Raw genomic sequence first — 16,871 nt, 5'->3', positions numbered from 1 at the left:
CGCCGACCAGATTTTCGCCGCGGCGGCGGCGCGGCAAAACGGTACGGCTTCTGGCGGCGCGGCGGCGTATAATCGGCGGCGTTGACCTCTGATATGTGTCCTAAATAATTTTGGTGATAAGAGTCATGAATTAACGACGTTCGTGAACACAGCCACTGTATGTATGTACAATTCGCATTGGGGAAGGGAGTGAAAGATGATGTCAACTTTTACATGCCTCGCTAAATATTGAAGCTTGATCAGTCCGTCGTTATATAAGGCACAACGTTCCAACAACCGAAACAATTAGCTGAAACTAATCCCAAGTAATCAATCATGCAACGCTTTACTCACAATTACAAACGATTCTCTACTCTCTGATAAATATGTAAGATATCATCTCTGATATCATTGCAAATTGTGCCATTCAAATTTTACCGATAAGCTTATATCCAGAAGAGTTATTCCAAAGCGGAACCTTGTCAGTAATAATATGTATATGTTTATTCTGTCCTGCTCTATATTTATGTACGTATATACCAATCTTATAAATTTCCAGTATTTTATAAAATTTTAATTTTATAAAACTAACCAGTCACAACGGAGGAAGTCCTTGGTTCCTGATAAACAATACAAGCAGGAACATGTTGGACTCACTTGAAAATAAATTTAACCCGGGAGAAGGTCAATGAACGAAAAGTGGAAAACCTATTAATTGCTACACTACACTTTCAAAGGACAAGTGAGACTTTGATTTGATTTAAACCTTTACTCAAGTGTTAATAGAAATCAGTTTACAAAAACTGGATCAAATTCAATTTAAATCGTCCTTTAAATTCTGGTAATTAATTAACATTCCTTAACATAATTCCGAACAAACTAAATATGCCTTCATTACTTTATCACTGAACTTTGGTTAATGCGCAATCAGATAAAACTGGATTATCCGTGTCCCAAATAATTACGAACATATATAATCAATCAAACAGATATTTTCACAACCACATATTTACAAACTTCAAACGAATTCCCACTGATTGATAAATTTGCTCGATATTAGGTCCTCTCAAAGCTCTAAAAAAGATCTGATTTTTCTGCTCATCGCTCATTCTGATCATTTCTGCTCGGCTGTGCGCATGCGATTTCGCTCAAAATCAGATTTTCTTGCTCAACAAAAAAATCGAGTTTTGGGTTGATTTTTTCTCTCATAATCCTGCTCATTCTGCTCCACATCAGCACATCAGTTGTTTGTTTACTTCAATTTTTCGTTTAAAAATTAAGTAAAGTTCTCTAAAACATATTCTTTATCATTATGGGTCCCAAGACCCAGGTTAAGTGTACCACTGTCGAAAAAGTTGCAAATCCCGTAATTTGTTGTAACAAAAGTAGCGTCGTGGAGGTAGGTGGCCGAAAAATATTTCGCTGGACAGCACAAGTAAAAATTGACATGGCATATTATGTCGTCAACAATAACACCTCATTTAAGGTAAGGTAAATGATAATTTGTTATCCACATGTAATTTTGAATAACCAAATCCTTAATCGCAAAAAAATATTTTAGCAGGTGACCAACCGCACTAAATTCCTTCGTCGTCTCCAATATGCTTTGCCCTTAATTGCGAAGAAAGTCAAATAAAAAATGGATTTGACAGATTTCTTAAAACGTACACAGAGACTAAAGAGAAGTTAAACCAGTCGGGTTTTGGGATTGACCCTGAGAAAGACGAAACTCTGGACAAAAGTGCGGTCATTTCTTTCAATTACATCAAATCTAATGATTTTCAATGCGATAAAATTACGATTCAGCGAAGCCGAAATAAAAATACTGGAACTCAAAATTAAATTGGAAACTATTACATCTAAATTTTAAGCATTTGATTTATACATAAAATTGTTTATTGCTGCTACATAAAATGAATTATTTGAGATAATGCTGTTCGTTAATTCTCCTGCAATATTTTCACAATGCCTGTTGTTGAAACCCATTAAAAGCCATGTTAAAGCCATGCACAATGATAAAATTTCTCATATCTCTTGACGTTCAGTTATTTTCGGAATTGTATGAATTATGAATAGGGATTCCAATCCCGGACGATTTTTTAAATCCCGGGAATCGGGAATCCCGGTTTTCGCCGTGACAAATCCCGGGATTTTTTCCCGAAATTCAAATATTACCGTATAACTTAGTCAAATTATGGTGCACATGGCTCTAAAAGTACCGAGCCTGAGCATATTTATAATACTTACATTACATATTACATAATATTTACATATCTACTGATGTGTGTTTTCCAAATATGTGCATTCATAAGTATTATTATAAAGTATGCTATTTTCTGGCATACACATGATAGTAACACAAATTAGCGAGCATATTGTTTTGCCTGCTATGATAAATGCAAAATTTCGATGTATTGTGGTAGCTCAATTTTCGTCATCTATCTTGGAGAGGTGATGAGAAAAAGTTTGATAATTTCATTCCAGAAAACATAAATAATTAATCAAGGGTTCGCCACCATGTTAACCAGAAAGGCTATTTTTAATCCACCAGACTTCTAATTGAAATCACATAACTAAATATATTGAAATCGCATAACTTGAATTTCCAGTGCTTTAATTCAATTTAAAAACTGTAAAATTGAAATCTGCCAGACTTTTCTGAATCATACATTTTATTCAATTTCGAAGATTTGCCTTTAGAAATTTTAGGAAAACACGAGCTATTTCTTTGAATTTTTGTATAAAAAAATTATCAACAAGTAGGCGGCCTACCGGCCTTAGCAGGGCAGACCCTGAAGGCTCAATATCCCAACAGGAACGGTCACGGCTTCCTCTCTCTATGTCGGTGTAGAGCATTATTTTGGAATCTAACGAGACGAAGTCCCTGTCCAACAATGCTCATATGCTTGAGGCTTACCATTATGTAGCTCACCAGTGGACTCGTTTTCTAAAAGTGTTTTCATTTCTCATTGATTGATTTAACTATGCACATTATTTGTGCTTGGGAATCCTGGAGCTTAGGCCCCATACTTTTGGTTAACAAATTTTGTTTCGAACACTCTTAGAAATCCAATATCCAAATAAAATCAAATATTCATTACCAGGCTATCATAAATGTATGATTCTACCAAAGTGGTGTTGATAAGTAATACGGTGTAACACATAACAGTTCGTTATTAAAGTTTTACAATGTCGGTAGGAAATTATCACAGACCGGTATGATTTTAATACCAAGCGGTAGCAACTTTATAATACCGAGAAATCAATACCAGCCCGAGTATACCAGATTTCTGACAGTGAAGTGGTTGCAAAATTCCTTGGTGTCTCCGATTTCTACTACTGTGCACTTCTAGATTATGATTGTATGGTTTACCATTGATTAGAGCAAGGGATACCTGAACAGTAACTATTTTGATGGATTTTTACATATAAATGAATTCATAAGTTATGAAATTCCGTGTCTGATGGATTCAGTTATAGAGGTTGTTTTAAGGCATATAAAGTACTGGAAATTCAAGTTATGGAATTTCAATATATTTAGTTATGTGATTTCAATTAAAAGTCTGGCCCATTAAATGAGACCCTAACCAGAAATGCACAAACTTAAGTTTAGCAGTATTATTTGGCCTAAATCGCGAACAATTATTCAAAAACTACAATTGGACATGGAATTTGGCAATTCAAAAACTTCAAGCTCAAATATACGAACTACCTCGTTCAGTCAAAAAGCTTTTCATTCAGCCTTAAATTCATCGACTAAAATTTGGAATCACTTGTAACGTTTTAGTATTTTTGGGCATACGTGATTTCGGATTCCATAATTATGCCGAAAATACGGCGTTCTTTTTGCTTCAATTTAATATCTGACATCTAAATTAGAAAATTTTAAGTTCCATGTTGTATTAAAAATTTTATTTGTGAATTAAATACAAAATTTGGATGAATATTCGAAAAATACGGCTACCAATATTGTTTAGAATGTAAATTTTCGACTTTAGGATCAATTTTGACTGGTTATGCTCTTCAAAGCTTTTTCTTACCAATCATATAACCGAAAATTATATAAAACTGCTATTAAAATAGTAAATTACAAGTAATTTCACTTCTGAATGACAAATTGAAAAATCCCGAAATTCCGGGATTTCAGTCATTCAAATCCCGGGATTTCGGGATCCCGTTTCCCGGGAATTCCCGGGAATTAAATCCCGAAAAATCCCGGGACTGGAACCCCTAATTATGAAACTGAATTTAGAACCATTAAAATGATAAACAAATAATTGAACTTCCCACAAATAAAGATCACGATTCTCAAGAATTATGATCGATAAAAAAAGTGGTACGTTCAAGGTTTGAGCAGAAAAATCTGATTTTTTATTTTTCTGCTCATTGCTCATTTCGCTCATTTTTTGAGCCTTGAGAGGACCTATTATCTGCGATTTCAGTGCACACGTACGTTTCGCTTCAAATGAATCATTCCACATCAGGAGCATGCTAGTTATGTATACGAAGTTAATCTGTCCCGTCTTATTAAATTAGTTTTACCTTAGAGCCAACTCCTCATTTTAATGGAGGAAGTCATTGATTCCCAGATAAGCACGGGAATTGACAACGTCTTGTGGGAATGTTGGGCCACACCCACAAACGGGATCCAGTACGAAATCACGGGCAATAGGAAATTGAAATATAAACTTTGGACGACACCATAGCTGGTGTTTCTTTTTAAAAAGAAATTTCCATCATTCCCATTTGATGACGAGTAGACAAGTAATACTGGCACATAGACTAATGACGAGACAGTCATAATAGCCATTGCCGCCACGGAGTGCCTCTTTGTATGTCGTACTCTCGTTCTGTCCACAATGGCTGAGTACCTGAACAAAGAACAAAATTCCCGTGTATACATACTTTCTGCATTGGCACATAATTTTATTCAAGATTGTCAGTTAAGCAGGAATAAAACCCTTAAGCTTGGTCTAAACTTGGACGATAATTTAAACTTCGAAATACATATAATATAAATATACTAATTTATTCAATGAATAATTCTTACAAAGCTCATTGCCCATATATGTAATTACATGTTAATTCTCAGCATGATTTAGCAAGTTACATTGTATCCACAACAAATTTGAACCTAACAATTTATGACATAACAGCATTGTACATACAGTGTGTAACAAAAGTCTAGCTACGATGCCAAAATTTGTATTTCCACATGATGCCGTACTGTTTCAACTTTGAAACTCCGTAGAAAAATGTTAAAACTATCTGCCGACAATTTCCTCGTCGCCGATTTTTAATGTTGCAGATAGGTTTAAGGTCAGGATTATTCTTCTGAAAAAATTTTTGGTGTAAAAAAAGCATTTTTTTGAAATTTTCAATATTTTTTACTGGATGCGGCATGCGTTTTGAGGAATATTGAGCTTTGGTTTGACCGTGTACGATTTTTTACAGGAATTTTTCGCCAAAAACATGTTGAAGGTCTAAAATTGCCACCCAGGCGAAAATTCGAAAACTTAAATATACACGCTTAAAAATGAAACCACCGTACAGGGTAAAATATTACCAAGTGCAGGGTGCAAAGTGCATTGGCCCTGAATAGGGTAACCAACTCGAATCTGGGCAAAGGGTAAGGCAGTTTACCCTGTGCTACGAAGCAAAGGGTAACAAGCCTGCCAGACTACTCTCCGCTGTGCAGGGTAGACATTGCGCGCATTACCCCATGCAACCCATTTCATGAAACCCTGGATGGTATTGTATATACTTAATATGACCCATTCTTATACCCCAAACAAGGCAAATAATTTTAATTACAAATATTTTATTTGACTTAAAAATTTATTCAAAAACGAGATTTTTAAATTGTTTAATGAGTTACATATTAATTAAGTGTCATATGATGAATAATAAAGACCACAGTAGAAAAATAATTCAAGGAAAATTTCGCATCACTTGACCAATTAAAGCCTGAACTACCGCTGGTAATTGATGTGGCGAAGGCTTACCACAAACGCCGTGTTGGATGAAAAGCCAATGATCAAACGACTCGACTGGTAGCGATAGTACAGTAAAACATTTGAATGTTGCATCCAAAGCCTTCAAAAATTTGTTTCCACATGGAACTGCAATTTTTTTTAATTATTATGAAGAAATCGAAAAACTCCAAATCTGAGACTGATCCCAATGCCAAAATGAAGGGGGCGCTGTAATTGTTGTCCTTCAGCACCTCAGCAATATTGGTGTTTTTCTGTAAAACCAAGGAAATAAATTTGTGAAGAAGAGAATTGTTGATAAACTCACAAGTAATTTAAATTGAATTACCGGCTTAATTAGCAGCATGCTTCTGAGTGCATCCAGATCAGATATCGTTATTCGGATCAGTTTTCACCAAATATGAGAAAAATCTATCCAGGATTGTTGAAATGCTAGCTATTTAAAGAATGTTAATGGAGAAGTCAAATTTGTAACTTGACCTCATGTCAGTTTCAGGTCATCGAGTATGGATAGGGCTTAGCGCTTCCGTTTGACCCTAAAGCATGGCCGGGGGATTGTCCATGCGAAGTTTGACCGCTGTGGGCCTAGTGGTTGCTTCACAATGAAGGGAGAAAGTTGACAAATATTGTCAAAAAAAGTACTGCTTTCGCCTATGCCATTACGTGGAGGGGGTCATGAAAATTTAAAAAACCGACTAAATCCAATAGCTCAGACCCGCTGACCATGTTTTTGAGATAAAACACCGGGAAATAAAATTAGATGTTTTTTACCGGCGATAGCTGATGGAAACCGTCTGCATTAATTTATGGATTTACTTATGTACTTACCTGCTTTCACGCAGTACAAATTCGCAATCCGAAATGCTATGAAAGTGTAAGTTTGTCCGTAATTAAACCATCCTTGATAGGTTCTCGAGTACATCAATTTTTCCAATAGTTCAAACAAACATACCAACGTGTCAACCAGCATTAACATAATAGAAAGAAGGTTATATTTTGCAATGGTTTTCATCTTTCCCGAGCACAAAACTATAACCACTGTAACATTCAGAATAATGGCAACTAAACAAAGGATTGGTATTAGTAAACCGTCCCCAATCAGTTGTATATAATTTGAGATGTGAGGGACGAGTGTGACAGGCTGAGATTGACCCATTATTGTTTTTATTTTATTTATATTTTTTTTCTCAAGTTATACATTAAATCGGTTGTGATTTGCAGATAATTTACTTACATAAATGACAGGGATCTTATTTAGTAACACCGCAATTATGTACATATATTGAGATGATGATGCACCCGCTTAGAGTGAAACTAAGGACAAAATTAAGATCTGGGTGAACAACTTGTGAGTGAAAGTAGAGCGTGAAGTGTACTGGACAGGATTTGCATACCATACAATTTTCCAGGAGATGACCAGATGCAGATTTATGTACTTTGCTCGCATAAATTTTATGTCATCCCAAAGGTGTCTCAAATTTGTTCCGATTTACATACCTTTGTTTCAATGATCTTTCCAAATCCAAGCAAAATGATTAATAGCCTAATAAACTAAACCAGTAGCGATACTTTTGTTGGGTGAGTAGTGAATCTGCAATGGAAAATTGCAGATTAATTTAGGACTCTTCCATTTCCTGGATTTCATCACTGTCCTTTATTTACATGTACGGAATGTAAATATTCTAATTATATCCCGGGATACAAGTTAGCACGGACGAGGCTAAATTTTGTTTCCGTTATATTTAATTCGAGGCTTTATAATGTATATGGAAAATTTGGCATTTCTAATTGAACAATAACTCCAAATTTTTATAAAAGTATGTACCTATTTTATAAAATCTTTGTAAAATCTTTCACTACGAGTTGCTTAGGGGCAGTCCATAAATACCAAAGGGGTGGCGGGGGGGGGGTCTAAGGCTCCAATGATATCGTGACTATGTTAAAGGGGGAACGGGGTCTAGAAAATGTGAACATACATTTTTAACGTCCCCTTATCTTGCATACTTTGTAAAACGCTAAATTCATCCAGGCGACACAGAGCATAGCTGTTTCTATGCAAAATTTGTATTCTGGCACATTAACGAAACCGATTTTACAAATTGACCCATCATTAATTTCATTAAGTGATGAAGTACAGAGGGTTAGGCGAGATTACAGAACGTTTAGCAATTTGCCCATGTAAATTAAACAATTGCGCTAATTTCAAATATTCGAAACTTTTCTCGAAGTTTGGTTCAAGCTGTGCCGTGACCCAAAAGCTCAATTTCGAAAGTTTGAAAACGGGTCCAGAAATTGACCCCACAGAGCTCCCTGCTGATAAAACAGTTTGCCAAGCAATAATGACGTACAAAAAAATACTAAACAAACTCCATGATGAAAAAACTGTCATTTCTAATGGCCCAATGCCTAATATGAAGGATTCAGTTGAAAAAAGGAACCAGGCAAGAAATTTGATGATGCCACATCCGTCGAACGCATGCTCCCCGGGCTGTAAGAAACCCGACGCACGTGAGAAAAATTGATGTGGACGAGGCAAGAATTTTTTTATCAATACAAAATCAACTGGCCACGAAGTGTCAGGTCCCTGGGCGTACGCTGAACTGAATTATTCACCAAGATATGCACAACTTCAGCGAGGATCAGAAGATATGAGGTGTACACAAAACTTTTTTTCTGACAGCGCTCGGATTACCGCCCAGTTCGCAGCCATTCTTTTTTTAATATTCGGAATTTAAATTATTCTGCATAAAGATAAACTAGTTACGTCCGGTTATGCGCCTCCAGTGCTTTAATTCTGATTTGAAACTTCAGATCGACACTTTTTTCAAATGGACATAAAAAAATTTGTATGCATTTTGCAAACTTTTAGATGAACAGTGGTTCAAAGAAATTCTGCTGCCGGCTTTAAAAACCCGGCTTTTTGGAAATGATAACTTCATTCCTCATGAGAAAAGGATGAGGAATACGATGAAATCATTCAAAATATCCAGCGATGGATATTTCGGCCAAAAATTAATAATTTTCGACACGTTCTGTAATCTCGCCTAACCCTCAGTATTTAATTCAGTACAAGGTTCAGGGGAAGTATTTAGTGATTTAGTACCTCGTAAAATCGTAATAAAATAAAGGCATACAAATTCCGTACAAATGCTCACACTTGATCCAGTTTATGACTTAACCGGTGCGGCGGTAACGGGAATTACCGTGTAGTGAAAAATTGCCACCGTTGTTTTGATAAAAACTCAGAATCAAGCTATCACCAACTCGGAGAGGAGTTATCACCAAATCGATACCATTATGGAGTGTGTATGTATATATGTAAATATGTGACTTCATCACATTTGTAGAGGGGTATCTACATATATATACATATATACATAGGTACATATGTGACTAAGCTACATACATACATAACATCATATCTCAAACATTTCAAATATACATAAATAAGAAAAATTTGCTCTCAAAATTAAACAGTCAATCAAATTTAGGGGAAACATTGTCTTAAAATGTTTGCAACCAAGAAAAGCCTTAAGAGAGGCAAAAATTTCGGTGTCAAATTAAACTCCTTTTAGAAACCACGTCTTTGAGCAACTTTGGCCTTCGCATGCCAACCTGAAACTTTGTAATTCGTCTCTGTGGAGAAAATAACGACTCCACATTTTTCATGTACATATGTAGTTCACCGCATGAATTAGTAATAATTTGCGAGATTGGTGCCATGTAGATTAAGATCGCTCATTTGCTCTAGTCACGCTCAACAGGGAAAAAAGAGAGAAAGGCAAGGTAACAAAGTGAAAGAAAGGGGAAAGGTGAACATGGCAGTGGATGTAATTTCAGCGATCAATATCTCACCAAGTACAGGGTTCCGTGGTGACCTATACCCTCCAAATAATTTTGCAAAATTATTTAAATATTTCTGAAGTAAACTTTTCCACGGAAATATATTCAACACCAAATTTTCCAATTTGTTTGCTAAAATTAATTACACGTTTATCTTAGCAAGATAAAAATTACTTGTAAAATTCGGTAGAAAATATTTATTCGTATTTTCACGAGTACACAAGATGAAGTAAAGTCAATTTCTAACAAATAATTAATTACTAAGATACATAGGACCAAACATCCGTAAGAAAAATGCATAAAAATTTACAGACACAGAAATTTAAAACATACAAAAATGACGTATCAAATATCCGTTCCGTAGAACAGACCTTTATAAATTGGCGTATCCTAAAAAATGCAAAAATCACTGGCTGTGCAAAATTTCTGCAAGTATATTACGAATTCACACTCTTAAAAATAATGTTACATTTTTAAATCGTAAATCCACTCTCAATTTTAAACTACCTCAACTATACTAAATCCAGCCTAAAATTTACCCTTCACCGAGTCAACGTTACTCCAGATTTAGTACAGTTTACTTAATATAGAATTCAGAACGCATTTATATACTTTTAACACCCTACTTTTTAGGGTGCATGATCCTATCCTACGTAACCCCACACTTCCCTCTCCTCCTCCTTTATGTATGCATGCAGGCATGCATGTATTTCATCCATGAAAGGAAACATCAAAGAGAAAGCAGCGATAATATTTATCTACGTATATTAAACCCATGGAGAAAGTGTGACAGAGAAAGAAAGATCTCTAGTATTGATTTTCTCCAAAGAGAAAGTCCGAGCTCGGTCGGTCGGGACTACTTTCTCCTCCCAACTCTCTTACTCACTCTCACTCTGTTCTGTTACATATCCTTGCAAAATAGAAAGAAAGGAGCAGCAGTGGCACCCACACACTAATGACTCGCTTGGGGGCCGTTCTTAAATTATGTGACGCAAAAGGGGGGCTGGGGGTCTAAGGTTTAGATAATATCTTGTCTATGTTACACATGCCTCGATTTTTGCGAAAATTGCGATTTTTTCGATACATAATTTATGAACGGCCCCCATATTTCGTAACGGCAACTGGATATATTGTGCGGTATGGCTTTGTCCTACTCCTACTGCTTTCACTCTGCCACTTTCTCTTCCTCTTTCTTTTGCTCAGTGGTGGAAGAGGTTGGCCTCCTTTCACTCCGTGTACATGCTTTCTCTTCTTCTTCCCTCCTTCTCGCACTTATTTACTCTTTCTCTCTTCATCTTTCTCTCTGTCAGAGTTATTTATTTAAGCAATAAGTAAATAAATATATAAATTCATAGTGTAACATATTTATTTAATTGTGATTAAGTGTATTCATATTGATGATTAAGGATTTAAAGAGTGATGAAATTAATTAATTGAAATTATGGGTTGGACTGACATTTTCGTAACGATTTTTTAGGTGAGTATATATATCTTCATACAGATTGGGAATTTTGTAAATGTTTTTTTAAAATTATGTATTGAGGGATAATTTGAAATGTTGATTTTTGTTTTCAGGAAATTTAAAATTTATGTGCATAAGGCCTTGACATTTACTTCTCACACTTTAATGTTGCTCTTATTCGGAGTGACATTCTGCCTCCTTCCCCACCTGCTCAATTGCGATGGAAATAAGCACAAGTAAGTACACGTTGAAGGAAAGATTTTAATAATTTTGGTTAAAATTTGGATTGTGGAAAGAATTTTAGAAAAAAATATTTCTGAAAAATTTTGTCAGAGTATGAAACGTTTTTAATGTGGGTGATCTTGGTGGCTTGATTAATTATTTAAAAAATCTTCGAATAAAAATATAAATTGGGGGAATGTGAGATTTAATCAATAAATAATCAATTTATTTTTGTTAATTAATTATGCATGATTTTCAAATTTTCAAATTTTAGCTCTACTGAGGAGAAAGCGGTGCCACTGGGAGAGAAAATTTCTGACATTCTTAACTCCATAAGAAAAGGATATGACAAAAGGGTCCGACCAAATTATGGGAGTGAGTCGGTTATTCTTTTTTTACTATTTATTTAAGGATATTGAATTAAGAGTTTACTCGATTAGGGAAGAGACATGGGTGAGAAGAGCACTAAATCCTGCCAAAATTAATTATCAAATATTTAGTTATAACATGGTGAAAACGTTGTTGAAATTACACATTTTGTAAATATCGATCACATGTTTCGTCTACATGCTTTTGATGGATGTAAATATGCACATTTATTGAACAAATTTGGTGTTGGGCTTACTCACGTCAATCCATTATTTCGCATGGGAAGTTATTTAGCCAACAATTCGCGGATAAAAGCATTGTTATTTACATGATAAAATTGTTAACCAACCTTCGCCGTTGAAATGATACAAAATTCGAACGTCACGTGCTTAGATTAGCTCTCACGAGAAATTTCTCGCGATTTAAGTTCAAAAGGTCATAAAATTTGCACTTTAAATTTATCCCTACTCCAGTCGAGTTTGTCCAATTTATTATGGGCGTACTCCCCACAAAGTTTTTTTCACGTCACCAATTGCGTTAAATGAGTTGCGAAATTTTCTAATAGGAAACTTGGAAAGGTCCTGAAAATTTAGGTCGTGTGGAGAAATTTACAGAATATGATTTCACTAATTTCGCAATGATAGATACTTATGAAAATTGATGTTTTTTTCGTTAATTTCTGTAATGCTCAGTTGCTGGGTAAATTTGCGAAAAAAATACCCTGTGATTTTCCAGCGAAAATTTTTCGAAATTTCGAAAAACTTGGAAAGTCGGGCATCTAACTATGCTATGAATTTGCGAGATATGCGAAGGTTGACGTGACTACGCTCTATTTATGATATTTTGTTGTTTAATATTTGCATACAAATTATGATTTACCAAATTTTTTTAAATTTTAACATAACGCACGAATTTATTCCAATTAATTAAGTTAAATCATCAATTACATATCATTTATTGTAAAAATATTGAGGCGACGTCTTCTCGACAAGGCTTTGCAAAATTGGCCGTCATGGGTAGGAACTAAGCCAGTGCTTGTCTCTCGTATCTTCTTGCCTCTTAAAATGTTACAATTTTGGTTATTTTGGACAATTTCATAATTCATAAAATATCATTAATCAATATAATTATAAAGTTTTCTTATCATACGACTTATCAAAAATATAGTAAAATCTTATCACATTTTATCACATCATAAAAACTAAGTGTATTTACCAAATTTAATAGTGTTAAATTAAACCTACATTATTTTACCAGGTGAGCCTGTCGTGGTAGGCGTAACGATGTACATACTCAGCATATCTTCCCTTTCAGAAGTTGAAATGGTAACTAATTAATTAATTAAACATGCCAATTTTCTTTCTTACTATTTGCATAATAATTAGTTTTCTAAATATGCAAATCTTATGACAGGACTTCACTGTAGACTTTTACTTCCGACAAACGTGGGTCGATCCACGACTCAGATTTCAAGGGCCTCCCGGTGTTAAAACACTTTCGGTAATAATAAGTAAACCCCGCACTCTTAAAAATGATGTTACCAGTTTGAAAAGTAAATGAACTCTGAATTCTAAATAAGTTACACTAAATTATAATAAGAGTAATAAGAGTAATGGTAACTTGATCCAGAGTAAAGCTTTCTCTGGATTTAAATAATATAGTTTACTTAATTTAGAAATTCGAGAGAATTTACTTTTCAAAACGGGTATCATAATTTTTTAGAGTGTATATAAATGTGTAAAATCCCATTGCCAATTGTTTTAAAATTCGCAAATTAAAACTATAAACTAATTTAGTATTCTATTAATGCTAAAAAATATACGAATAAAAATGCGTAATTAATTTGTGTCCAGGTGGGAACCGAATTTTTGAAAACGATTTGGGTTCCCGACACATTTTTTGTGAACGAGAAGAAATCCTACTTTCACACGGCGACCACTTCCAACGAATTTTTACGAATATCCGAAGAAGGCGATGTCCTCAGATCGCTTAGGTTCGAACTTCACTCCCATCTCAAAATTGCGGCAGTATTTATTTCTTCAAAATTCGCAACATTGTCGAAATTTTTACAAAACTTAAATATTCCTCAATCTGTCAACTTTTCAGATTAACTGTGACTGCCACGTGTCCAATGAATTTACAATATTTCCCCATGGACCGACAGCTTTGCACGGTTGAGATTGAAAGTTGTAAGTTATCACTGTGGTTTCCTTGTCAAAAAAATGGGGGTATTCATTTAGAAAAAAAAATTCGGGAAAAATATTGCTCTTTGATATTTGCAAACGAGTCTTCAACCTATGCACATCGTTTTTTTTGCGAAACTTGCGAATTTTATTATATTTCGAACTCGTGGTGAATACCCCTAATGTGAAATGAATTTCTATTAAAATTATTACGTTTTACAAACCACAGTCGGCTACACGATGTCCGATCTTCGTTACCGGTGGGCCAAGGGGTTGCAATCTGTCGGGATTTCGTCAGACGTGTCGCTCCCACAGTTCAAGGTCACAGGTCATCGACAACAGGCCGTCGAAATTTCGCTCAGTTCAGGTAAATTACATAATTACGGGATTCGAAATTGATCCGCGAGATACAAAAAGATACTAATTTCTTTTGATACAAATTTTTATGTAAATTCTGAAATTTGTATTCAGAAATTTGTGCATGCATAAATTCACGTCAAGCTTTATCAATGTTCGTAAAGTTACTCTATAATTTATCAAATAAAAAATATGCATGATGGACTCGTTCAAATTGCAAAATTTATGCTCAAACTTTGGAAAAGTACAAACCTTGGCGTTAATTAGACATGTTGAACGATACAAAATTTATTTAATACAGTATCAAAAATTATCAAAATTTCTATTTACCATTTACAGGAAATTACTCGAGATTAGCGTGCGAAATTCAGTTTGAGCGATCCATGGGCTACTACCTTATCCAAATTTATATCCCGTCATCTCTTATCGTTGTAATTTCATGGATTTCTTTTTGGCTGAATCGCAACGCCACACCGGCCCGCGTCGCGTTGGGAGTAACAACGGTACTCAATTTGCGAATTCAAATGTTGAAAAACACACTTTAATTTTTTGCAATTTTTTTGCATAAACTCAGGTCTTGACCATGACAACGTTGATGTCTTCCGTGAACGCAGCGCTGCCAAAGATTTCGTACGTTAAGAGTTTAGACGTTTTCCTGGGAACTTGTTTCTTAATGGTGTTCGCAGCTTTGTTGGGTGAGCAAATTTGAAATTTGTTGTGCAAAAAATAATTTTGCAAGTTTTGACATTTTGCAAATTCCCTTACAGAGTACGCCACCGTGGGTTATATGGCGAAAAGAATACAAATGAGGAAAAACAAATTCGACGCGTTGCGGAAAATGGCGGAGGAGCGGGCGAAAGCGGCGGGGATAATGGTTCCAGAGAAAAAGCCGTTCGGATGTCCGAAAGACGTCGAAAGTGGAAACCCCGAATTGGACAAGTTGGCGAAAAAGATTGAAAATTTGTATGGAATCGCACCTTCAGATATCGACAGGTGAGATGTTCGTAATTATTTTTGCGAACAATTTTTCGCAAACTTTTGTTTGGTTTGCTAACGTTGCTAATTCTTCCTGAATACCTTCATTGCACTTCAATTTTGCTGTATTAATTGCATATACTTGCGAAGTAATAATATGTATTAATTTTTGCACAAAATATTATTATTTAAATTTTGCAAGCGTAGCGATTTATTTTTGGAAATTTAAATATTTCAAATCAACGAACCATTTCTTGTTCGTTAAATTTTTGAATGCAAATATTTAATTGACTTAATGTCCTATCTAAAAACCATGTACTGACCTCGACTAATACCTTGCAAAAAATAAGCTTGAGATTGCCAAAAACATTCAGGATTAGGATATATTCAATCACTAATTCGCAAATTTTTTGCATTTTCCTTTTCAGATATTCGCGAGTCGTGTTCCCCGTGTGTTTCATCTGTTTCAATTTAATGTACTGGATAATCTATCTCCACATTTCAGACGTAGTGGAAGACGATCTCGTCTTTTTGGAACAAAATTAGAAAAAAACCCAGATACAAAAATTTCTACAAAAAATACCACATGACGATTATGTAGGTTGATTCATAAATGATGTCACCCGAGAAAAATTTAAAAATCCACAAATTTATAAATCCAAAATTTTCCTTCATTTCTTACATTTTCCGTTCCACTACATCATTTAAGAATCACCGCCCTTTTCCACGTGCAAATATTTCGCATTGTTAAATACAGATACAAAAATATAAAAAAAGTAGAAATCAAAAAAGTGATAGCAGAAACCCCTCATTTTCTTTTTTGTTACTAGATGATGATAAAAAATTAAAGACTTAATTGTTTGTTAATTAAGACTTAAAAATCACGCTGTAATAATGGACGGTTAATTGTTGTCACTTTTTGTACAACCGTCCATCAAGTTTTACAGTTTGCTCAGTGTATACTCATCCTTTTGAAATAAATGCTCAATAATTGCATGAATTTAACGATTTTGTGTACTTACCTATTTTAAAATATATTTAGAATTTAAAACGCAAAACTTTTGTCATTACTGCTCAAAGAAGGTTTGAATTTCTAACAATGATAGAAAGTAAATTTTAAATTTTTGGTTTACTTTTATTGTGAAACAAAATTAAAGTTCATCGTGCTACATATTTTTGAAATTATACTGGGCATACTCACGGCAACTTTGGCAATATCTTGCGAATGATGTAAGGTTAACAACATTTGTCCAGATTTCGTAAAATGTTTGTGTGAAAAACAATGCGATTTTATTTCGCCAATTTATTTCGCAAACAGATATTCAAGTCCAATTATAACATGCAATTTAACACGCAAGAAAAGCTATTGTATGTGTACCTTTCAAAATCGCTCGAATCTCCGGAAATTGCGTTCTGGTTTGAGAAATTGGCAACGTGTTATTTAAGGATTCCACGAAAAAATAAACATTTTCGTGACATCATCAACAC

At 34.7% G+C, this 16,871-nt stretch overlaps 1 protein-coding gene and 1 long non-coding RNA gene across 2 annotated transcripts; both read left to right on the top strand.

Moving 5' to 3' along the window:
• Positions 1 to 173: 173 nt before the first annotated feature.
• Positions 174 to 1,835, top strand: LOC110854697. Its single transcript, XR_002548349.2, has 3 exons — positions 174 to 507; positions 575 to 1,465; positions 1,541 to 1,835. It is a non-coding gene; the product is annotated as an uncharacterized LOC110854697 (long non-coding RNA).
• An 8,430-nt stretch (positions 1,836 to 10,265) lies between these two features.
• On the top strand, positions 10,266 to 16,388 carry LOC110854727 (gamma-aminobutyric acid receptor subunit beta). Its single transcript, XM_022103185.2, has 12 exons — positions 10,266 to 11,292; positions 11,391 to 11,513; positions 11,774 to 11,874; positions 13,126 to 13,193; positions 13,282 to 13,368; positions 13,722 to 13,861; positions 13,975 to 14,057; positions 14,281 to 14,418; positions 14,748 to 14,911; positions 14,983 to 15,103; positions 15,176 to 15,401; positions 15,812 to 16,388. Exons 2-12 carry the CDS (start codon positions 11,443 to 11,445, stop codon positions 15,927 to 15,929), a joined length of 1,317 nt encoding a protein of 438 aa, XP_021958877.1. The 5' UTR covers positions 10,266 to 11,292; positions 11,391 to 11,442; the 3' UTR covers positions 15,930 to 16,388.
• The last annotated feature ends 483 nt before the right edge of the window (positions 16,389 to 16,871 follow it).

The sequence above is a fragment of the Folsomia candida genome, unplaced genomic scaffold (assembly GCF_002217175.1).
Source record: "Folsomia candida strain VU population unplaced genomic scaffold, ASM221717v1 Fcan01_Sc010, whole genome shotgun sequence".
Taxonomy (NCBI): domain Eukaryota; kingdom Metazoa; phylum Arthropoda; class Collembola; order Entomobryomorpha; family Isotomidae; genus Folsomia; species Folsomia candida.
Note: the sequence above shows the minus strand (reverse complement) of the source record. Positions and strands in the feature narration are given on the sequence as shown.